We start from the raw sequence: 25,646 nt of genomic DNA, 5'->3' as shown, positions 1-25,646 counted from the left end.
TTCATATTGTTGTTTCTGTCAGCTGAGAGTTAGCTAAATATGACCGCTTGTCAATCTTAGCTCAGTTATCTCTAGGACGAACGTAGCCTACATTTTCCGGTTTGGATGATTGTGTGATACTACTGCTACTTCAGTGAAAGTCTGAACGTTGCACCCAAAAATTAACTGGTTACTTTCAGGACAACTTAATAAAGTGCAAGCTATCAAAGGAGGTGGTCACCACTCCTCCGCTAATTAGTGAACCTCCACCCATAAAAGGATTGATCTCTGAACTCAGCAGCGATACCAACCCTAATTATGCCATTAGCGAAAAAACAGCCAAAATTGCGAACGCTCTCCAAAATCAACCATCAAACACAGGCTTTGTGACGGTTCTCCCCAATTTTGCACTGATGTGTCAACATAGAAATGTGGCATAGGTCCAATACCACAGTGCACAGCTGAAGCACGTGCCAGACATGGCTAACATGAGGGGACAGGTGGAGAGAACTGAGCAACTTCTGACAAAAGCAGGAAATGAAAACATTCTGCTAGTCGAGGAACTGCGTCTGAAATCTGAACAATTTAAAGTAATTGCAAATTCTTATGACGATAAACGAGCACAAGCTCTTCAACAAAATCGTTGACTCCAGGAACAACTCGATTTAGCCAAAACTAGATATGAGGTAGTCCACTCCAAACTAGATAAATCTGTTGAGTTATCTAAAAATAGGAGTGCACAATTTGATAACATGCAGGCAGTTTTGTTGAACGTTACTCAGAGTAACACGGTTCTATTCAAAATTCTGCAGACCAAAGACAATCAATTAGTGAACACAATGACTAAGTTGGATGACAAATCAGCAGAACTCATTGAAGTCGCTGACCAAATGAATGATGAGAGAACTCGGGTGATGAAGATGGAAATCTTGATTTCTAAGCAAGAGTAAGAAATCTCATCACTGAATCTTTCGCTCCGTACTCAAGACCTCTATCTGCAAACCATGACAGATAAGTTTGAGACTGAAAGGAGCAAGTGTGACACTCACGTGTCCAAAATCAGTACTCTAAGCGCTCAAGTGGACTCTGCAATGCAGCAGAATACCACCCTTAGGTACCATCTGGAGGAAATCCAGAATGGTCACGCTCCACAGCGTGACTACCCATCCAAGCAACTGGAACCCTGCACTCAAAGGAGTGAAGATGATAGGTTTCAGACATTGCCTCCATTAAGTGTCCCTCAATCTTCTCCTCTTGGCCATTCGGCACTGAGTAGTATGGCGCCTCTTGGCCAACAAAGCCAAAGCTTGGCTTCTCCTCTTGGCCTACTTTGGCCTACTCACTGAAACAGGCATGGAAGACATGTTACCATTTAAACAAATGTTCCTGTCGAACATGTATCTTACCTTCATTACCTACGTGAGCCCTGCAGCCCACATTGGCTTGCCTATCTTACAACTCAAGGAGCTTGCAAGCACAGCTTTTGAGGCATCAAAAGCTCGCAACACTAAGAGCCCTGAGTACTCGGTTTTGAAGTTTGACCAGGAGCACTCACTCCAGTTAGAGGGTGCATTATCAGGTATTGGAGCTTTAAGAGATGACGCACAACAACAGTTTCTACCACGAAACTATGATTCCAATAACCTCCGCGGTCGAAATAACTGTAAAGTACATCGCCATCAAAACGACTACCGCTACAATCGACCTGTTCATTACGTTCCTGCACCCAACCCACACAAAGTGTCAGAGCACAAGGGTAACAAAGGGTTGAAGGATGATAAAAACGTAGACCAAAGTTCCACTACATGAAGAACTAAAGCGAGAAACATTTGAGAAAAGGGTAAAAGATAAGTCACAAGGACTAGACAGGGAATTACCGGACACCAGGTCCGCAGGAAATAACACCCATAGCAAGGACGTTAAAATTAAATTCTCACTCAAGACCCTATCCAGGGCCCGCTTGATCAAGAAACAAGCCCACGGGCTTTGTCTATAGACTCTGATACAAAGGTTGCGAAGAAAAAGGTCAAACGCTTTGTTAAAGCGAAGCCCACTCAAAATCGGAAAAGTCGATCTGCTTCCACCTTGAACAGAATTGACACAACACGTCGTTGCGAACGACCACTCCACTTTGTGGGGAATATGTCCACTAAACACGAATCGAAACGCCCATACATGGAAACAGTCCTGGAGGACTGCTTAACTTGTCATGCGCTAATTGATTCGGGTGCGACAATATCACTCATCTCTCAAACATTGTTTGATGATCTAAAAAGGGCTTTGAAGCCAACTAAACGTTGGTTAAAAGTGGAACGATGCAACACTATACTTCGAGGGGTCACTCAGACTACCTCGCCTCTTACCTCGCCTCTCACATTGAGAGTCATGCTGAAACTACACTTCCAGGACGTATCGCTCGTCCACCCTCCATTCATAATAATAAATAGAACCCTCCATTCAGGAGAAAAGTTATTAGAGTCATGAACCACGATGACACCACGTACGACTGGTCTAATACTTAGAGTACTTTCGTCATGAGGTTAGCTCATCCGTGGATAACATAGTTATGAAGTAGACTTCTTCATACCTACCGCCACTACAATAGTGGAAGACAGTGACTGGTAGTAAAACTATTACAGACTCCCTCGACACTAATTCTGACTGACATCCAGGCATTGACCTGAAAATTACCTGACTACGTCAGACTCATTCTGCACACGTTGTAATCTGCCAGGATACTTGGTTTCCTTCCCTTGACATGTGTGCTTGCGTATGCATAAACTCACATGCACAACGGAACATCCAATTAGGATTTAAGCTAGGATCACTTAAAGGTCCGAGCAAAATACCAGCCTTATAAAAGTTGAACATTTATTTTGAGGCCTTTAACTCTACAGTTACAGCACTCACCAGTTTTCTTCTCAGAAGTCCATAGGTCATCCCTGTAGACTGACCAAAACTAGTGCCTTACAGCTGTAGACTTATCATATAGTTATCAACTTAGGATAGTACCCTAAGCAACACCCTGCAAATTAGGAAAGCCCTAGATATGACATTAGACAATGCCATGATTGGGTCATTTTGCCAAGACCATGGACGTAGATAGAATACAGTCCAATTAGATGATTAAGGGGGCATAACTATATTTTGTTTTGTTTATGCTTTCATTCATTTTGTTTCATTTTCTTCAGTACGTATAAAGTGATAGAGCCATAAACAACTTCCCCATACAACCATCAGTTAGTGCCACAACGTGATAATAAAGTGGCTCGGGGAACAAAACATCAATATTTTGGGTCCATGGCCAGGAAACTCCCCAGACTGTAATCCCATTTGAGAACTTGTGGTCAATCCTCAAGAGGAGGGTGGACAAACAAAACCACACAAATTCTGACAAACTCCAAGCATTGATTATGCAAGAATGGGCTGCCATCAGTCAGGATGTGGCCCAGAAGTTAATTGGCAGCATGCCAGGGTGGATTGCAGCGGTCTTGAAAAAGAAGGGTCAATTGACTCTTTGCATCAACTTCATGTAATTGTCAATAAAAGCCTTTGACACTTATGAAAGGCTTGTAATTATACTTCAGTATTCCAGAGTAACATCTGACAGAAATATCTAAAGACATTGAAGCAGCAAACTTTGTGGAAATTAATATTTGTGTCATTCTCAAAACTTTTGGCCACGACTGTACACTGGAAGCTATGAGTACAATAGGGTTAATCCAAGTGTTCTGACCTCACATAGGTCGTCAAGCACCCAAACTAACTGGCTAAAGTTTGCTACTTCGATACACAAACGAGAGAACACCTCACTCTGACCATTTTACTCCCCCTAGCAGAGCTGGTTGGTCTATTTTCATATTATGTAGAGTGTTGGTGACTAACTGTGCTGCTGGCAACAAATGAATTGTGTTTTTTTTTACTACGTTTACTGATAACGGTCATATTCAACGGGTGTTATGCGTTCGTAAATTCATCAGTTATTCTGCACTCTGGCAAACTCAGATGAGAGTGCTCTGAAATCGGAGTAGATAACCAGAGTGAATTTACAAACGCACCCAAAGAGTGTAAACTTTTCAACACATTCTTTCCTCTACCTGACACCCTAGACCCACTCCAATTTGCTTACCGCCCCAATAGGTCCACAGACGACGCAATCGCAACCACACTGCACACTGCCCTAACCCATTTGGACAAGAGGAATACCTATGTGAGAATGCTGTTCATCGACTACAGCGCAGCATTTAACACCATAGTACCCTCCAAACTCGTCATCAAGCTCGAGACCCTGAGTCTCGACCCCGCCCTGTGCAACTGGGTACTGGACTTCCTGACGGGCCGCCCCCAGGTGGTGAGGGTAGGTAACAACATCTCCACCCCGCTGATCCTCAACACTGGGGCCCCACAAGGGTGCGTTCTGAGCCCTCTCCTGTACTCCCTGTTTACCCACAACTGCGTGGCCATGCACGCCTCCAACTCAATCATCAAGTTTGCGGACGACACTACAGTGGTAGGCTTGATTACCAACAGCGACGAGACAGCCTACAGGGAGGAGGTGAGGGCCCTCGGAGTGTGGTGTCAGGAAAATAACCTTCACACTCAAAGTCAACAAAACAAAGGAGACGATTGTGGACTTCAGGAAACAACAGAGGGAGCACCCCCCTATCCACATCGACGGGAGAGGGTAATAAGTTTTAAGTTCCTCGGCGGACAAACTGAATTGGTCCACCCACACAGACAGCGTTGTGAAGAAGGCGCAGCAGCGCCTCTTCAACCTCAGGAGGCTGAAGAAATTCACCTTGTCACCAAAAGCACTCACAAACTTCTACAGATGCACAATCGAGAGCACCCTGTCGGGCTGTCTCACCGCCTGGTACGGCAACTGCTCCGCCTACAACCGTAAGGCTCTCCGGAGGGTAGAGGGTAGCAGTGTGAAATTAATAAAAACAAAAATGTAAAGAGATGCCATGGTGGCCACGGTGAAATTTAGAAGTAGCCCAAAACCTGCAACCCGCGACCAATACATTTTCACCCGCATCAGTTTTCAAAGTTGCCCCATTCGGGAAAACTGCAGACATGGCAACCCTGCTCACTCAGCCTGTTCTTTCAGGCTTCCTGATAGTTTGAGATGAGAGATGATGAGATGATTTTTACTAGGGAAATACGGTGAGTGTGCAGGACCTTGAAAGATTTCAAAAACCCACAAAAACCCCAAGCATAAAAACCCACTTATCATCATCATAACACCTCGTAAACATTTTTTTTTTTTCAATAGTCATGTAACGAGTACTTCCTTGGGTAGGCCAGGAGAGGGCACTGCAGCAATTATCTAGGATATCTAGTGTACAGATAGCTAATCACAACAACAACAACAACATTTATGGACAGGTACACAAGAGTTATTCTCTTTGTGTACACAGTGACACGGGCTTTGTATAGGGACATCAAGCACTACTCCATTGTCCTTATCATCCTGTGTATACTAACTAGGCTAAATACATGGTTTCATAAAAATAGATGACATAAAAATAGATCATTATTGTATACTAATGTAGTGATAACTTTAGCTAGTCTAAACAGCTGAAATGAAAGGAATAATTTGTAACCAGACTGGTGCGAAGCTAATGCCATTTTAACCCAGACATATGACTAATCCATTTCTCATCATGTAATCAGTCAGTCTGCTAGTAAGTGGTTTTTATGAAGAGGATGTGGGAACCAGAGTTATTTTCCCCACAGGCCCCCTGCAATGTGTGCAGCAGCTTTTCTCACTCCACCACTCTTGATCATGTATGCAGAACGTGACACTCAACTCTTGTTTCTATGATCTCTGCACGACAGTTCACAAAATGTAGGCCTACATCAAACAAGTACTACTACAGTAAGACATCCTAACTCTTACTGCAAACCATGTTGCTGCTTAACATGCTTACGGACACTTTCTCATGCAGGCACATACACCGAATGTACAAAACATTAAGAACCTCGTCCTAATATTGAGCTGCACTACCCACGCCCCTTTTGCCCTTTTGCCCAATTCGTTTGGGGGCATAGACTGTGTCGAAAAGCGTTCCACAGGAATGCTGGCCCATGTTGAGTCCAATGCTTCCCACAGTTGTGTCAAGTTGTCTGGATGTTCTAGGGGTGGTGGACCGTTCTACACACAGAAAACTGTTGAGCATGAAAAACCCAGCAGCATTGAAGTTCTTGACACAAACCGTTGCACCTAGCACATACTACCATACCCCATTCAAAGGCACTCAAATATTTTGTTTTGCCCATTCACCCTCCGAATGGTACACATACACAGTCCATGTCTCAATCGTTTCAAGGCTTACAAATATTTTCTTTAACCTGTCTCCTCCCCTTCATCTACACTGATTGAATTGAATTTAACAAGTGACATCAATAAGGGATCGTAGCGTTCACCTTGTCAGTCTATGCCATGGAAAGAGTAGGTGTTCTTAATGTTTCGTGCGCTCAGTGTAGTTGCAGGCATAAATCTGGCACTGTCCTATGGTTCATAGAGCAATGGACTAAGAGTCATTATGTATTGTTTGATAATTTGTTTAATTCTTACCAGGTATTGGGAATTTCACCATTCAGCCTGTGAGAAACTATACCCGTGCCATAAGAAAGAAGAAGCCAGGTATGGAGGACCTAATACCAACTATACCAACTATTTGACCACTTGGATGTTTGATATTTACTGTCTAAGTTTTTTTCCATCAGTGATGCAAAGTCAGTTGAGTGATCTTCCTCAGACAATGCTGAAAATGGAATATGCCGCTGTTCCACTCGCTCAAACGTATGTACATTTCATTTGTCCAGACTTAAACAAAGTGTATTTTATGTCATGCAGACATGGCTCATGTATGTTCAACTCTCCCATGTCCAAACAACTACAGCAATGAGATGATGCTGTTTAAAATAGTTATTCTATGTCTTTATTTGTACAATATATAGGCACACTCAGCGGTTGTACTATACCTCTACTATACAGTACAGTGGGGCAAAAAAGTATTTAGTCAGCCACCAATTGTGCAAGTTCTCCCACTTAAAAAGATGAGAGAGGCCTGTCATTTTCATCATAGGTACACTTCAACAATGACAGACAAAATGAGAAAAAAAATCCAGAAAATCACATTGTAGGATTTTTAATGAATGTATTTGCAAATTATGGTGGAAATAAGTATTTGGTCAATAACAAAAGTTTATCTCGATACTTTGTTATATACCCTTTGTTGGCAATGACAGAGGTCAAACGTTTTCTGTAAGTCTTCACAAGGTTTTCACACACTGTTGCTGGTATTTTGGCCCATTCCTCCATGCAGATCTCCTCTAGAACAGTGATGTTTTGGGGCTGTTGCTGGGCAACACGGACTTTCAACTCCCTCCAAAGATTTTCTTTGGGGTTGAGATCTGGAAACTGGCTAGGCCACTCCAGGACCTTAAAATGCTTCTTACGAAGCCACTGCTTCATTGCCCAGGCGGTGTGTTTGGGATCATTGTCATGCTGAAAGACTCAGACACGTTTAATCTTCAATGCCCTTCCTGATGGAAGGAGGTTTTCACTCAAAATCTCACGATACATGGCCCCATTCATTCTTTCCTTTACACGGATCAGTCGTCCTGGTCCCTTTGCAGAAAAACAGCCCCAAAGCATGATGTTTCCACCCCCATGCTCAGCATTCTTTGTCCTCCAAACACGACGAGTTTAGTTTTTACCAAAAAGTTATATTTTGGTTTCATCTAACCATATGACATTCTCCCAATCTTCTTCTGGATCATCCAAATGCTCTCTAGAAAACCTTAGACGGGCCTGGACATGTACTGGCTTAAGCAGGGGGACACGTCTGGCACTGCAGGATTTGAGTCCCTGGCGACGTAGTCTGTTACTGATGGTAGGCTTTGTTACTTTGGTCCCAGCTCTCTGCAGGTCATTCACTAGGTCCCCCCGTGTGGTTCTGGGATTTTTGCTCACCGTTCTTGTGATCATTTTGACCCCACGGGGTGAGATCTTGCATGGAGCCCCAGATCGAGGGAGATTATCAGTGGTCTTGTATGTCTTCCATTTCCTAATAATTGCTCCCACAGTTGATTTCTTCAAACCAAGCTGCTTACCTATTGCAGATTCAGTCTTCCCAGCCTGGTGCAAGTCTACAATTTTGTTTCTGGTGTCCTTTGACAGCTCTTTGGTCTTGGCCATAGTGGAGTTTGGAGTGTGACTGTTTGAGGTTGTGGACAGGTGTCTTTTATACTGATAACAAGTTCAAACAGGTGCCATTAATACAGGTAACGAGTGGAGGACAGAGGAGCCTCTTAAAGAAGAAGTTACAGGTCTGTGAGAGCCAGAAATCTTGCTTGTTAGTAGGTGACCAAATACTTATTTTCCACCATAATTTGCAAATAAATTCATAAAAAATCCTACAATGTGATTTTCTGGAAAAAAAATTTTTCTCATTTTGTCTGTCATAGTTGAAATTACAGGCCTCTCTCATCTTTTTAAGTGGGAGAACTTTCACAATTGGTGGCTGACTAAATACTTTTTTGCCCCACTGTACATCTCTTCTGTTATCATGTGTTTACAGAGCTGATGACCTGGTCAAAAGACTTCTGACACTGGAACTAGCAAGCCATGTATGTTCTTTTCACCTTGTTACTATATTCTATTCATCTAGTCTTTCTCATTGTGCTCATAAGAATAACTACATAAGAGTAACTACAGTTTGTGTATACCTCTGTTGGTTGCTATAGTTCACATTACGATAAGACCATTTTTCTACACCTATGCTGGATATTGCATAATCAAACCACCATGTTTCGTGTCACCAGAGCGAAAAGTTGAAATTGAAAACAGAGCAGCTGATTGCAAAAGTCTGGAGGGATGAAGCTGACCGCAGCTCTACAGAAGTCAAGGGTAGGTTCCCGTTTTGGACCTAGTGAACAACCGTGCTTTTCCTCTGAGGAACCACCTTATTTCAGCAATCGTTTGTTCACTTCTTAACCCATTTCTTGACCTTCTCAGTGGCCATTTTGACCTCCAAAATCCGAAACTATCAGGAGCACCTGCACAAACATAATAAGGTGGGTATGGTTGAAGGCTAAATGCAAGACTGTGTCATTTTAAGTCCCTATAGTAACCATGACGTGAATGCATATTATTTCCACACGTTTAATTTCCGATCCCCTCCCTGTCTGGTGTGAGGTTTGTCAACAGGATTTCCTGTGTAGTGCGTACACCCACTATGACATTTGATCGAGTAGTAGTGGTGCTGCTGCATGCTGGGAATGTACTGTCACAACGTATACACGTAACATTGTATCCAACATTTTTGCAGACATATTGCAAAATATAACTATCCTTTAGCACAGCTAAAATGTTGAAGCCAAGGTTTGGCAGTCTGTCACTATACTGTATCTCACTTTTAGACCGTTTGGATTTGACAGTCTCAAAATCACTGCTATTTTTAATAAGAAAAGCAACTCCTCTATTATGTAAAATACATGTTCCCAGACTAGGGGTTAGATTCAATCTGTAGTCTTGAAGAGCTGCGTTACAGCACAATAGAAATGTAAAGGCAATGTTCCCGTCTTCGCAGAGACTTCATTCACAGTGAACACTGCATTAGTCAGCTCAATCGGAAATTACCTTTACATTTCAATCGCCCTACAGTGCAGCTCTTCAGCCCCACGGTTTGAATCAAGCCTTAACCTTTCTGATCTCCCCATCCCGGATCCGGGTTCGTGAATACAGACTCAAGCTCATTACCATAACGCAACGTTAACTATTCATGAAAATCGCAAATGAAATGAAATAAATATGCTAGCTCTCAAGCTTAGCCTTTTGTTAACAACACTGTCATCTCAGATTTTCAAAATATGCTTCTCAACCATTGCAAAACAAGCATTTGTGTAACAGTATTGATGGCTAACGTAGCATTTAGCATTAGCATTCAGCTGGCAACATTTACACAAAAAAACAGAAAAGCATTCAAAAAAATAATTTACCTTTGAAGAACTTCAGATGTTTTCAATGAGGAGACTCTCAGATAGCAAATGTTCAGTTTTTCCTGAAAGATTATTTGTTTAGGACAAATCGCTCCGTTTTCTGCGTCACGTTTAGCTATGAAAAAACCCCTGTATCCAGGATTGTGTAAATCTATCAGCAAGCTCATTAGCATAACACAACGTTAACTATTTATGAAAATCGCAAATGAAATGAAATAAATATGCCATCTCTCAAGCTTAGCCTTTTGTAAACAACACTGTCATCTCAGATTTTCAAAATATGCTTCTCAACCATAGGAAAACAATCATTTGTGTAAAAGTAGCTAGCTAGAGTTAGCATTTCGCGTTAGCATTTAGCGTTAGCATTAGCATCCAGCACGCAACATTAACAAAAACATAAAAGCCTTCAAATAAAATCATTTACCTTTGAAGAACTTCTGATGTTTTCAATGAGGATACTCTCAGTTAGATAGCAGATGCTCAGTTTTTCCAAAAAGATTCCTTGTGTATTAGAAATAGCTCCGTTTTATACATCACATTTGGCTACCAAAAAAAATCCATAAATTCAGTCCTCAAAACGCAAACTTTTTTCCAAATTAACTCCATAATATCGACTGAAAACATGGCAAACGTTGTTTAGAATCAATCCTCAAGGTGTTTTTCACATATCTCTTCATTGATACATCGTTCTTGGACACATGCTTTCTCTCCTGAATCCCAGGAGAAAATGCCCGCACCTGAAGATTACGCACAAATTTAGACAAAGGACACCGGGCGGACCTCTGGAAAATGTAGTCTCTTATGGCCAATCTTCCAATGATATGCCTACAAATATGTCACAATGCTGCTAAGACCTTGGGCGAACGACAGAAAGTGTAGGCTCATTCCTTGCGCAATCACAGCCATATAAGGAGAGAATGGAAAACAGAGCTTCAGAAATTCTGCTAATTCCTGGGTGATGCATCATCTTGGTTTCGCCTGTAGAATGAGTTCTGGGGCACTTACAGACAAAATCTTTGCAGATTCTGAAACTTCAGAGTGTTTTCTTTCCAAAACTGTCAAGAATATGCATAGTCGAGCATCTTTTCGTGACAAAATATCGCGCTTAAAACGGGAACGTTTTTTATCCAAAAATGAAATAGCGCCCCTAGAGCTCTAAGAGGTTAAATATTGTTTTTGCTTTACGCATATTTTTTTTCTCCATTTGACCTCTGACTGTGTTTTGGCCCCCCATCTTTGTATCAGGACAAAGCGAACAAGCGATGGATGCTCATGGCCATTGACCCGCAGAAAAAAGCTGCTCAAGCACCTCAGGGTGACGCACTATGACGCCTTTGAACATGTCTGCCAGCAGCTGGGCATCACCTACACTTTCCCCCCGGAGTACTACAGACATGCCACCCGACGCTGGCTGGCCAAGAAGGCCCTGTGCATAAAGGTACACAACAAAACTCCATTCACTTTACTTAGTGCAATTTTCTAGCTTGGTCCCAGAGTAGTTTGTACTGTATGGTTGGCAAGATGGCACAAACAGATCTGGGACCAGACTAGCAATTGTCTTGTTAATCTTTCTGCTATATGCAGGGTGTTGAACCATGGCTTTTACCAATAGTCTAATGCATGACTTAATGTAAAAGTCAAGGCAAAGTTGAAGACTTTTATCATTTTGTTGTCATTGTTGTTGGCCTTCTTGATGTAGGTTTATATGACTGTGTCCTTTCTTAGGTATTCAAAGAGGTGCAGAAACAGAAACTGGAGCAAAGGAAGAAAATTAAGCAGACCCCTCCCCCCAAACTGGCAGAACCAGCCAAAACAGCAGCTACAGGAACCCAATAAACTACTACAGTATCCAATGTCTGTCTTACTCGATGCATTCAGTCTTGCACTCAATGGGCAAATTAGTTTTGCATGGCACAGTGCCTCAGGTGGGTGGCGTTTGCTCCTTTTTGACTATTCCATTTGTCCTAAGGAGAAATCTCCACCCACCAATGCCACCAGGCCATGTAAAATACATTTTCCCATGTATTGCTATACTGTAATAAGAAACATTAATAACGTATTGTTTGTAGTACACTAAGTCTTCATTCTTCCTGTCCCCAATGCATGTTGATGCATCATCAAACCACATTTGGCCCAATAAATGCAGTGACGCAGATATGTGGTTTTGGTGTGGGCAATATCTATGTGCTCAGCATATGTGATCTGAGACGATCAAATAAACCCACAATTAATCATTGAATTTAATAAAAATAGATTATACAATACATTTGTTTGCTCTCTTTTTTTTGTTTGTTGCGTGTTTCACTTTGATCACGTGTAGTCACTTGTATGGTGAAGTGTAACTACCCCAATTGAAAGAGATAAAACACTACTTGATGCTGATTAAAATACTAATGAAAGATATGAGAAATAAGAACATTACGCCCTGTGGTTGAAACTGAAGTGCAAGATTAATCATATGATGACTTCCCTGAACATAGCTTGCAATCGTGTTTACGAGAACTAAAAGAACATCAGATATTGGGTGTTTATCGACCTCATATGTTAAACCAAGGTTATATTCACAATCTGTCACCTGTGAATTGACCTTGAAACCTATAATTCTGAGGAATGGTGAGGTTATTAATCAGCTTAACTGTTCTACTGTGAATTTTTGTGTTTGCACTACTGTTGAGAGTTGTCTTGAGAAACATAGTAGGAGTGTGTAACCAGCGCTTGTTCACAGGTTTAGTATCACAACTTCCTGTTAAAGTGTTTCGACTCAGATCTGGAGAAGCTCAGCCGCAGACAAGATAGGTGAGTGACATGCTCTTTCCTCTGCTCTCAAGTATGTAGAAAAAGCTACAATAGAGTAACTACTTATCAATAAACTACATAAAATGTTCAGGTTTACATCTTTCTGCGAAAAAGTACAAATTGATCATCTACAACATTTGGCATATTTGTACACCAGAGTATAAAGTATTTGAAGTAGTTTCTCAGAGTCTTAACGTCTTGTCCTTGTACAATTTTGATGATGCATAACAGTGATATAACAGTTATTATTAGTCTTTAATGAAATGCCAATACAACAACGTCTCATTTTACATATGCAATTATATTAAAACCTATTGCAATACATAAGAGGGTTGCAGTATATGAAGTAAGATGGTGGTTCAGGGTATGAATGGACCTGTGTATAAACTTGAGTACCAAAAAAATAATAACTTGAGTACCAGTGTATGGAACTTTTATGTGAACTTTCCTATATGCAATTATCTCGAAGGAAGGAAAAAACACCAATGAACATTTCCCATCCCACAACAGTTTACATACTGCTAGTTTTGTTTTATTGCTGTATTGGGGAAATGATCAAACTTCAACCACTGTGCTCACTGTTGGACGTGGTTCATTTTTAGGTGACTGAAGCTGACCCCATTTGATTGACATGTCGAACCCAGTCATCACCCACCAGCCAGGAGCAGGCTCTTATGGGACAAATGTGCAGACTGGCGAGTGGAGCACTGGGCTGTGCTCCTGCTGCAGTGACATCCTAGTCTGTGAGTATCGAGACAAATAATAAGACCTTAAATATCATCACTAAGTAGGCCTACCTGGTTCCATACCATAGGGTTTAATGGTTGTCAAGTGTTTCAAGTAAAAAGTGTTTCCTGTTTTTTGGATTTTACAATAAGGTAAAATGTTGTCATACAGGTGCCATGGGCTTCATCTGCCCACTAGCATTGAGTTGCTACACAGCTAACAAGTATGGTGAGAACGCATGCCTGGCCTGTGTTCCAGGAGGCATGACAGCCATGAGGACACACATGAGATTGACCTATGGGATTCAGGTATGTTACCAATAGGAGCATAAAGAAATTAGGAATGGTGAGGCATTCATGCATTCAGTATGTCATTTTAATGCACACTAGTAGGAAATGCAACTCATTCCTGTCCCAGCCAGTCTAACCCTTTTATTATGAAAGACAGGAAGGGACCATTTCATCAGTACACATATTGACAAATTAGTCTAGTGGTTTTCCCTAGCTTGCGGAACTTGAACTGTCAAATATTTGGTTGATTCATTCTCATCATATTTGATTGTCATATTTTCTTACAGGGGACGATATGCAACGATGCGTTGATGACCTGTTGCTGTGGATTCTTTGAGATGTGCAGGATGGCCCGTGAAATTCGCATCAGGAATGGCGACGTTTGACTTGTACAGTCAATTGAAGACATTTTCAAGTGGAAGTTAAATTAACCTCATGTCACATATTGTTGATACAAATCGTCATTGTTATACTATGTACATTTTAACTTTTGTATTGATTAAATTTGACCCCCTACTCTCAAACAGTACTGCGCAAAGAATTCATAGCACCATGTATGAACCAAAGATGTACAATAAAGTTTTGTTTTTTCTTGTTTCCAATGGCATGTTGTCCTTTTCAGGATCATTTACAGGCTGATGTATCAGGGACGTTCATAACACTGAGATTTAAATTATCATGAACGGTTACGTCTCAATTTCTGAGGTGAACAAAAACAAATCAAATATTTGCACGTTTGCTTACATTCTACCTGATTGGTCCTTTTTCTTCATGACCTGGCAACCAAGTGGAAGCTTACATACGCTTAAACAAGACAGAATGGGGATATTTTGCTAGCTAGCTATCCAGCACAGTACGACAAATATGTCTTTGAGGATGCTACCCCTGCTTTTTATTAATCTCAGTGGAGAAATGCTCTACATCTTGGAGCTCAGAATATTCCAGCTGACAAAGCCAAGAAAGGTAACATTATAGTTAGCTAGTTTAGCTGTCTGGTTGTACCTGACCAACAGGTGACCAACAGGTGAATCACTGACTTTGTCATGCTCACAAACTGTTGTGTTCACAAACTGGTTGCCATTCTTTGGAGTACATTCATTTGTCTCCCTGCCTGTGTTTTAACCTGCAAATTCTTCATTGTACTTGTAGCTGATTGGATAGAGAATGACAGAAGGAGAGGTATTTTGATGTTTCACATGCAATGCATCTCTAGGCCTACATGCTCTGCTTTGAGGCCTTCAAGGAAACCAACAGAGTATTGCATTGGTAGAACAATCTGGATGAAATCTTTGCCCAGCGATATTCATTCCCTCTGCCCCCAAGATCAAATAACCCCAAACAAATAACTTTGCAAGCTGCTGATGGTTTAAAAGGCTGTTGCTTTCTTCGGTCAATTGGGAATAGGTGGACGTTAAACCTTGCCTATAGAATGCACATCTGCTTGCTTAAAGGTAGACTCTGCCAGGTGTGTAATCATTACGCCGATTCTATTGCAAAACGTTTTGCAACAGAAACCACTTACTCCTAACAGAAAACGCAAACGAGAGTTTCTATGGGTGGGTATAATTTGTGGAACGTTCCAACAGGAATCTGTTCCAAGAACGTCATAACAAGGTTGCCAACAAACAAAGCATACAACGTTGTAGGGAGTGGGCTATTTAATTACGTTTTTCGGCAGCTAATTAGCTAGGTGAACTGATCATGCTGCTTTGTATGCGTTTGTTTGTTGGCAAACCATGTACTTTCCAAAGTTTTTGGAACAGATTCCTGTTGGAACGTTCCACAAATTACACCCACCCAGTTTCTATTGGACAAATTCAGGTAGGTCCCTCCCCGTTCCATTCTGTTTGCTCAGTTTGCTTCTGTTTGGTTCTTTAACGGTTTCCGTATTGAATACACCCCAGTTGTCATAATCAAAAACAAGGGGGCGACTTCACATCTACAAACAACAGTTAAATCCAGGGCTCGGAATCATAATACATCTGAGTAGGAGTGCTGATCCAGGATCCGTTTTGCCTTTTAGATTATAATTAATGGACAGGGTGACCTAATCCTAGATCAGTACTCTTACTCAGAGACACTTGTTGAACATGGACCCAGTTCTATCAAGACGGTGTTATATCATGGGCTCTTTCCAATTTGCACGCCTACGTTAGGAAGAGCCAATAATGACAGTCTTGGCAGATTTGTGAAACAAAAAAATCTAAAGTATTTAAGTTGGAAAGACCTCCTAATGTTTATGTTGATGATGCCATCTTGATGAGTCTAACTTTACAGACCGACATTATTCCAGTTCCCTAATTGTGACCTGACCTCAACCTTGTGCCCTCACTCTGCCAGTTATGAATGACATCATCACCACCGTTCAATAAAACGTTTTTGGAGGAGCTGTTCAAGCCACAGGAGCTGTGTTTGACCGACTGGCCCATGCCTCCATCATGAGACTCAACTAGGCCAGCATGGACAAGGTATGGATGGAATCGTGTCACCTGGTTCATGTTCAGGACACGCTGTAGCAAAACATTTCAAAAGGTTTTACAATAGAAAACAAAAATAGGTGTTCCTTATTGGACAAGGATGTGTAATCTGTCTTTTTTCATCCAATTCATCCATGATTAAAAGGACCCTTTATCGGAAGTGAAAGGCCATCGAGTTGTTATCCTCTTTCTGAGGAAGGGATTTATCTAACAACATCTAACTATCATTCACCTCATTTTGAAGTCAGCTGAGTAGCTGTCATGACGACATTATCATTTTTATCATTACATTCTCAGAATCACTTCCTCTGTACCCAGTGACGCTTTAATTGTCTTACTTCTAGGTACTTGGGGAAATTGCCCAAGTCACTTAAAACCCCATGTAGACCTATATTTTTTTTAAGCTTTCCTCTTTTATTGCACCATCATTGCTTGACTATTTTGAAGAGTTCTATCTGTTGTTTATAAAGTTTTATATAGGCTATCAAACAGAATATCTTCAGCATTTTGAAGTATTAATGCTGGTTATAAGCCTAAATGTTGCATAAATCCACCTGCAGAGCATGATCCTAGTTTGTTCAAGTATGCTGAGGGCTCCATCTGGTGTACATTATGAACTGGCAGCAGATATTTTGGAGCATAACAGTAACCCATCATCATCCATATGACTGTTGTTCATGCACACAGCTGTATGACTTGATGACCATGGCCTTCAAGTACCAGGTGCTCCTCTGCCCGCGGGCCAAAGATATCCTCCTTGTGTCCTTCAACCATCAAGGATTTTGTGAAGGACACCGCAAGCGTTCTCAGCCAGGTTGACGAGACATACAGACATAGAGGTACAATAAACTTCCCTTCAATTGCTCAAACCTCCGCTGAGTGTTCAGTATGATCTCTTATTCACTGCATGTTTTGTGTTCTTATTTATAGATGTACACACCCTTGTCTAGTGGCGAATTTCAGCTCATCCGGCAAACGCTCCTCATCTTCTTTCAAGACATGCACATAAGGGTGAGTTCATGATCTCGCAGAAGTTTGTCTAACTTTTTCAACAGAGGATGAGTGTGTTGCGAAGGGGGAGTGTGGCATCTTTTCATGGGTTTCAGAGATTAAAAATGTTAATTGTACCATGACTTTGTTTCAACTGCTAAAATGTTAGCATTTGAAAACAGTGCTAAACCAGGAAGCTAAACCAAATGATAAATTGCTGTAATAAGCTGTCTATAGACTGCTTACAAAGTAAGGAAACCAGTATTTCATTTTGTAATTTGGGTGAACTATCCCTTTACAATGCATTATAACCCCATCATAATGACTTATACACAGTGTAATCTCGGTTAACCCTGAACTAAATTCTTGCCTAACACCTGCGAAATCTTGATTTGTCAAAAGCACCTGAACTAATGCTGCTCGTTATCTCACGCATCCCATTGTATTAGGACAGAACTATGGTATAATTTATGTTTGTCTGTCCATGAGAGAGTATACAAAGATTATCACTATGTTTTGCTCACCAAATGCAGGTGTCCATCTTCCTCAAAGACAAAGTGCAGAATTCCAACAAACGTTTTGTCCTCCCGATCTCAGGTCCTGTGCCCCATGGAACACACATCCCAGGTTCCACAGCTATAATTGTCCACACCCAAATGACATGGAATCCAACAAAGCCAAGTTTGTTGCAATAGAGCAAAATCTACATTTTATTAGATGCATTGAATATGTCTGTATCCATTGTTGTTGTTTTTTACTGTGTTTTGTGCTTTTTGGTGGCATCTATTTGCTTTCCTTTCGCAGACGTTGTCAGCTTAATTTAGACCTGCATATCTGCAGCTAATTGCATTACTGAGGGTGTTGAATGAGTAGCTGTCTAAATTTAGAAAAGCTTGCTTTTAGCACAGCTCTATTTGCCAAGGGATTGAGTGCAGCTGTGCTTAAGTTTCTAAAACACAATAAATGAGTTAAGCTTTGAGATTGAACAATGTGAAAGTGTAGACAGATGATGTCAGTGTTACGATTTTCTTCTGGTGAAGGAGAGGCGGACCAAAACGCAGCGTGGTTATTTATAAACATCTTTAATAAAGATGATGACGTGAACAATATACTTATACAAAGAACCGTGAAAAACCGAAAACAGTCCTAACTGGTGCAACAAACACAGAGACAGGAATAATCACCCACGAAATACCTAAAGAATATGGCTGCCTAAATATGGTTCCCAATCAGAGACAATGATAAACACCTGCCTCTGATTGAGAACCACTCCAGGCAACCATAGACTTTCCTGGACTACTTCACTAACCACAATCCCATAACCTACAAAAAAAACATAGACAAAACACACCACATAAATACCCATGTCACACCCTCGCCTGACCAAAATAATAAAGAAAACACAAAATACTAAGGCAAGGGCGTAACAGTAACCCCCCCCCCCCCCCCCCCCCAAAAGATGCGGACTCCCGGCCGCACACCTAAACCCACTGGGTGGCGGCTCTGGCGCGGGACGTGGACCCCACTCCAACATAGTCTTAGTCCGCTTACTCCGCGTCCTTAGATTGGCGACCCTCGCCGCCGACCTTGGCCTAGTAACCCTAACAAAGGGCCCCACTGGACTGAGGGACAGCTCGGGACTGAGGTAGCTCGGGACTGAGGGGTAGCTCGGGACTGAGGGCTAGCTCGGGACTGAGGGGTAGTTCTAGACTGAGAGGAAGCTCAGGATTGAGAGGAAGATCAGGACTGAGAGGAAGCTCAGGCAGGTTGATGGCTCTGGCAGATCCTGGCTGACTGGTGGTTCTGGAAAATCCTGGCTGACTGGCGGCTCTGGCAGATCCTTGCTGACTGGCGGATCCTGGCTGAATGGCGGATCCTGGCGGATCCTGGCAGACTGGCGGCTCTGGCGGATCCTGGCGGCTCTGGTGGATCCTGGCAGACTGGCGCATCCTGGCAGACTGGCGGATCCTGGCAGACTGGCGGCTCTGGCGGATCCTGGCAGACTGGCGGCTCTGGCGGATCCTGGCTGACTGGCGGCTCTGGCGGATCCTGGCTGACTGGCGGATCCTGGCTGAATGGCGGATCCTGGCAGACTGGCGGCTCTGGTGGATCCTGGCGGCTCTGGCGGATCCTGGCAGACTGGCGGATCCTGGCAGACTGGCGGATCATGGCAGACTGGCTGACTGGCGACTCTGACTGCTCCATGCTGACTGGCGACTCTGGCTGCTCCATGCTGACTGGCGACTCTGGCTGCTCCATGCTGACTGGCGACTCTGGCTACTCCATGCTGACTGGCGACTCTGGCTGCTCCATGCTGACAGGCGGGAGACTCTGGCGGCTCATGACAGGCGGGAGACTCTGGCGGCTCATGACAGGCGGGAGACTCTCATGAGACTCTCATGACAGGCGGGAGACCCCGGCGGCTCATGACAGGTGAGAGACTCCGGCGGCTCATGACAGGCGGGAGACTCTGGCAGTTCATGACAGGTGGGAGATTCCGGCGGCGCTGGACAGGAGAAAAGCTCCGGCAGTGCTGGACAGGTGGGAGACTCCGACAGCGCTGGCGAGGAGGAAGGCTCCGGCAGCGCTGGACAGGCGGGAGACTCCGGCAGCGCTGGAGAGGAGGAAGGCTCTGGCAGCGCTGGACAGGCGAGGCGCACTGTAGGCCTGATGCGTGGTGCTGGCACTGGTGGTACTGGGTTGAGGACACGCACAGGATGCCTGGTGCGGGGAGCTGCCACCGGAGGGCTGGTGTGTGGAGGTGGTACTGGATAGACCGGACCGTGCAGGCGCACTGGAGCTCTTGAGCACCGAGCCTGCCCAACCTTACCTGGTTGAATGCTCCCGGTCGCCCTGCCAGTGCGGCGAGGTGGAATAGCCCGCACTGGGCTATGCAGGCGAACCGGGGTCACCGTGCGCAAGGCTGGTGCCATGTAAGCCAGCCCAAGGAGACGCACTGGAGACCAGATGCGTAGAGCCGGCTTCGATGGCTCGATGCCCACTCTAGCACGGCCGATATGAGGAGCTGGTATGTACCGCACCGGGCTATGCACCCGCACTGGAGACACCGTGCGCTCCACAGCATAACACGGTGCCTGCCCGGTCTCTCTAGCCCCCCGGTAAGCACAGGAAGTTCGCGCAGGTCTCCTACCTGGCTTCGCCATACTCCCTGTGTGCCTCCCCAATACATTTTTGGGGCTGACTCTCGGGCTTCCATCTGCGTCGCCGTGCTGCCTCCTCATACCAGCGCCTCTCCGCCTTCGCCGCCTCCAGCTCTTCTTTGGGGCGGCGATATTCTCCTGGCTGTGCCCAGGGTCCTTTACCGTCCAATATTTCCTCCCATGGCCAGAAATCTGGATTTCGCTGCTCCTGCTGCCGCTGCCTGTCACCACGCCGCTTGGTCCTGTTGTGGTGGGTGATTCTGTTCACGGTGTTCTTCTGGTGAAGAAGAGGCGGACCAAAACGCAGCGTGGTTATTTATAAACATCTTTAATAAAGATGATGACGTGAACAATATACTTATACAAAGAACCGTGAAAAACCGAAAACAGTCCTAACTGGTGCAACAAACACAGAGACAGGAACAATCACCCACGAAATACTTAAAGAATATGGCTGCCTAAATATGGTTCCCAATCAGAGACAACGATAAACACCAGTATTTTTGCTGAATATTTTGCGCGTCTGTATTTTTTTGCTACCATCAGAATGTTCAGCTGCAATGGCGAAGAGGTGAAGAGACTGCAGTTCCGTAACGGTGGGAACTACACCAGTGTTCTCCGCGAGGGATGATTTGAGATGTTTGGAGAGAGGGTCATCAAGCTGGGCACTAACATGTATGTGCTGCTCCACACTGTATTGACAACCATTGACGTTCCTGGACTTACCCCCACGGAGACTACTAAATTCTCTACTATTTCCTCTACTGTGGTCAATGGTCAAATACTGTAGGCCTAAATCAACATGGTAGCTCAAAGTCACTGCAAATTGTTTTGTGAATAATTTACACAGAGACAGGTTTATTTGCCTCCCCCGTGATGCTACATTGTATTTCAGCTTGTCAAGTGCTTGGCTTCTGTTTACCCACAGGTACAGTGTAAGCCATCCGGTAGAAACACACATGTCAGGGACATCCAAAAACTCTGCGTTGGAATTATGCTTAATCACTATGCTGTATTTATTTTCTTACAGGCATTTATCCTGCAAGGCCTTGCATTTTTGTTCATAAATGTAATTTTACTTTATGTCCTACAATATAATATTTTGACAAAGGGTCAAAATAGTATTGATATCTGTGTTATTTCATCGTTGATTAGGCTACAGTAAGGACAATTTGTCCAAGTCAGACTAAGCTTAACCTGATGACGGGTTAGGGTTCCCTTTTGGGAACGACCCCTCCCACGTTCAGCTGGAACGTGGCGCATGGAACGCAAAAATATTCTTAGAAATATTTAACCTCCACACATTAACAAGTCCAATACCTGAAAATGAAAGATAAACACCTTGTTCATCTACCCAGCATGTCAGATTTTTTAAATGTTTTACGGCGAAAACACACCACATATTTATATTAGACCACCACCGAAACGAAGACAAGAGGCAGCCATTTTGTCCCAGAAAATATAAAATTATAAAAGCAGGATTAAAAAATAAATCATTCACTAACCTTTTGAAAATCTTCATCAGATGACAGTAATAGGACATGTTACACAGTACATTTTTTTTTCAGTAATATGCCATTTATATCCATAAATGTCCATTTACATTGAATTCATGTTCAGAAAATACTGAAAAATGTCCGCAGAAAATATAGGTAGCGCCGCAATATAACGTAAATAGACATCATAAACTTTGACTAAATATACATGTTCTACATACAGTTAGAAAGATACCCTGCTTCTTAATGCAATCGCTTTGTTACATTTATTTTTAACGTTACAGAAATCGCTCACTATTCTATATTCTGAGACGGCGCTCAGATATAAGCAATATTTCTCCGCTATGTTGGAGTCAACAGAAACACACAATTTCAGCATAAATATTCCCTTACCTTTGATGGTCTTCATTCAGAATGTACTGGAAGGGTTCATACTTACCCAAAACATTGTTTGGTTTCAAGTCTTGTGTCTTAGTATTAGCATCTGCTAACAATATGAGCTGAAATGCACCCAAAATGTCCTCTGGTCAAAACTTCAAAATTACATATTTTATGTCGACTAAACAGGTCAAACTAAGTGCAGAATCAAGCTTTAGGATGTTCTAAACGTACAAAACAATTTTCAATTCAACCGGTCATTGTTAGTTCTCCTCCGGAGTGCTGGAACAAAGGAATGGATGGGACCAATTCGCGCCCTAACGCACAGGTATTTTCTCGCGGCACTCACTCAATTCACTCCCATAAGGCCAAAACTTGCGGGATTTGAACGATTAAACGCTCTACTGAATGAGGACATCTAGTGGAAGACATATAAAGTGTCCCCAGATCCATAGCTGGTTGGGAAGGGTGGGGGCGATCACGTCAAAGTTGCCCCAACTTTCATGATCACAAAACTAGTTTGGAAGAATGCCTGCCCTGTGAGTTCTGCGATACTTACAGACATAATTCCAACGGTTTTAGAAGCTTTAGAGTGTTTTCTATCCAATAATTATTATTATATGCATATATTAGAAATTTTGGACAGATTTTTTTTCAGTTTACTATGGGCACGCAATTCCTCCAAAGGGGGCAGTATTCTGCCTAGCCTTCTGTAATTAAGCCTTAATTGTAATGGAAACCAGCCTTAAATTCAATGGGAAATGCCCTAAACAGCTAAATCATGCAATTCATTGGATGCAACTGGCCTACAGGTCAAGCGAGCAGTGTGTCAAGAAGCAGTGCGGCTTGGTGAGTTGTTATTTCGGAGGATGCATGGCTCTCGACCTTCGCCTCTCCCGATTCTGTATGGGAGTTGCAGCAATGGGACAAGACTGTAACTACCAATTGGGTGTCATGAAATTAGGGGGTAAGGGGTAAATAAAAAAACATTCAAAAAGGAATTACAACAGTACTCCTCACAACATGATGAAACGAACTGAACCGGATTTTTGAATTATGATAAGTTAGACTAGTGTTAAAAATCAGTATCAGTGTTAAAGGTCCAGTGTAGCAGTTTTCATCTCAATTTCAAATTATTTCTGGCTTACAATTAAGTACTTTACTGTGAGTGTTTCCAATAAAAATTGTCAAAAAGAAACAAAACTAGCTTCTTAGCAGAGCAAATTCTCAACCTAGAATTGTGCTAGGACTGTCTGGGAGTGGTCTGAGTGGGGAGGGGAAACTGAAAACGAGCTATTATTGGCAGAGAGGTTATGAACTGTCTTTCTTATTGGGCTATTAACTAATTTACGCTTGGTGATGTCACCAGGCAATCCAAAACTCTATCCCACCAAAACAGGCTGATATTTCAGCCAGTCTTTTCAAATGGCTCTGCCACTAAAAGGGCATTATTGTAATTTTTACAGTATTACTGTGGAAATGTATACAAATGTATGTGGACCCCCTTCAAATTTGTGGATTCGGCTATTTCAGCCACACCCATTGCTGACGAGTACAAAATCGAGCACACAGCCATGCAATCTCCATAGACAATCATTGGCAATAGAATGGCCTTACTGAAGAGCTCAGTGACTTTTAAAGTAGCACCATCATAGGATGCCACCTTTCTAACAACTCAGTTCGTCACATTTCTGCCCTGCTAAAGCTGCCCCGGTTAACTGTAAGTGCTGTTATTGTGAAGTGGAAATATCTAGGAGCAGAAATGATTCTGCCACGAAGTAGTAGGCAACACAATCTCACAGAACAGCACCGCCAAGTGCTAAAGCGCTTAGTGTGTAAAAATAGTTTGTCCTCAGTCGCAACACTCAATACCGAGATCCAAACTGCTTCTGGAAGCAACGTCAGCACAAGAACTGTTCTTCGGGAGCTTCATGAAACGGGTTTCCTTGGCCAAGCAGCCGCACACAAACCTAATTTCACCATACGCGATACCAAGCGTCAGCAGGAGTGGTTCAAAGCTTGCCGCCATTGGACTCTGAAGCAGTGGAAACGTGTTCCTTACTGATGAGTCACGCTTCACAATCTGGCAGTCTGAAGGACGAATTTGGGTTTGGCGGATGCCAGGAGAATGCTACCTGCCCCAATGCATAGTGCCAACTGTAAAGTTTGGTGAACTGGGAATAATGGTCTGGGGCTGTTTTTCATTCGGGCTAGGCCCCTTAGTTCCAGTGAAGAGAAATCTTAACGCTACAGCATACAATGACATTCTAGCCGATTCTGTGCTTCAAACTTTGGCAACAGTTTGGGGAAGGCCCTTTCCTGTTTCAGCATGACAATGCCCCCGTCCGTGCACAAAGCGAGGTCCATACAGAAATGGTTTGTTGTGATCGGTGTGGAAGAACTTGACTGGCCTGCACAGAGTCCTGATGTCAACCCCATCGAACACCTTTGTGGTGAATTAGAATGCCGGCTGCGAGCCAGGACTAATCGCCCATCATCAGTGCCCGACCTCAGTGACCCGCTGCAATGTTCCAACATCTAGTGGAAAGCCTTCCCATAAGACTGTTATAGCAGCAAAGGGGGGACAAACTCCATATTATTGCCCATGATTTTGGAAGGAGATGTTAGATGAGCAGGTGGCCATGTATGTTAGGTCATGTAGTGTGTAAAACACAGGGAAAAAATCACGTTTTCACTGCACTGGGCCTTTAACAATAATGTTGATTTGTCTTCCTCTCAGGGAGGCCTTGATATCGAGACCAGACGAGTTTGCATATGATGTCATAAAAATCCAAGCGACTAAGGTAAAGTTAATTCTAACCTGTATTCTTTCTGTCACAGAGGCTAGATAAATATTCAACTATATAACATGCTTTTATGTAACTTGAAGGGATGATATGGAAGCATTTCATAGATTGAGACTGTCCTACTGTACATGCTGTGGTGTAACTGTCAAAATGGTCCCCCATGAAAACCTGTCACAGGAGACTTACTCCCTCCGTGCGGTCATCTCTTACCACTTACGAACAACCCATGATCAGACCTGCTGCCCAGTTTGAATAGCTTCTGTAATTGACAGGCTAAGGATTGTAAGTTATCTGACATGCACTAGGATCATGATGGGCCAGTCGAACAAGATGTACCGTAATCGAACATAAGCCCCTCCCCAAACGAGACCTTTCAGATCTGCCATTTGTGGCTTGCCTTCTCTGTCAGAACCATCAAGCCAATGCAGAGCTGGTCAAGATCATGGGGGACTTTACGGAGCAGGCTGGCGAACCGTGCCCATTGAGTGCCAGCAGTAAAGGGGATGACCTTCTGGCCATGATGGATGGGCTGTGA

The 25,646-nt window shown here is 43.1% G+C and overlaps 1 protein-coding gene and 2 pseudogenes across 2 annotated transcripts; all 3 read left to right on the top strand.

Annotated features, from left to right (window-relative positions):
- The first annotated feature begins 983 nt into the window (after window positions 1-983).
- Window positions 984-12,225, top strand: LOC110489095 (small ribosomal subunit protein uS15m-like; annotated as a pseudogene). The gene is made up of 8 exons (XR_016490452.1): window positions 984-1,134; window positions 6,563-6,628; window positions 6,712-6,787; window positions 8,571-8,619; window positions 8,815-8,899; window positions 9,008-9,066; window positions 11,236-11,428; window positions 11,716-12,225. The product of XR_016490452.1 is annotated as a small ribosomal subunit protein uS15m-like (transcript).
- A 159-nt stretch (window positions 12,226-12,384) lies between these two features.
- Window positions 12,385-14,404, top strand: LOC110489105 (PLAC8-like protein 1). Its single transcript, XM_021561685.2, has 5 exons — window positions 12,385-12,603; window positions 12,716-12,786; window positions 13,389-13,529; window positions 13,684-13,820; window positions 14,090-14,404. The coding sequence occupies exons 3-5, from the start codon at window positions 13,418-13,420 to the stop codon at window positions 14,186-14,188; spliced, it is 348 nt and encodes a 115-aa protein (XP_021417360.1). The 5' UTR covers window positions 12,385-12,603; window positions 12,716-12,786; window positions 13,389-13,417; the 3' UTR covers window positions 14,189-14,404.
- A 262-nt stretch (window positions 14,405-14,666) lies between these two features.
- On the top strand, window positions 14,667-25,646 carry LOC110501529 (protein OSCP1-like; annotated as a pseudogene).

This window comes from Oncorhynchus mykiss, chromosome 2, assembly GCF_057628025.1.
Source record: "Oncorhynchus mykiss isolate SJ-2025 chromosome 2, ASM5762802v1, whole genome shotgun sequence".
Taxonomy (NCBI): Eukaryota; Metazoa; Chordata; class Actinopteri; order Salmoniformes; family Salmonidae; genus Oncorhynchus; species Oncorhynchus mykiss.
This window is presented reverse-complemented; position numbering and strand designations above follow the sequence as displayed.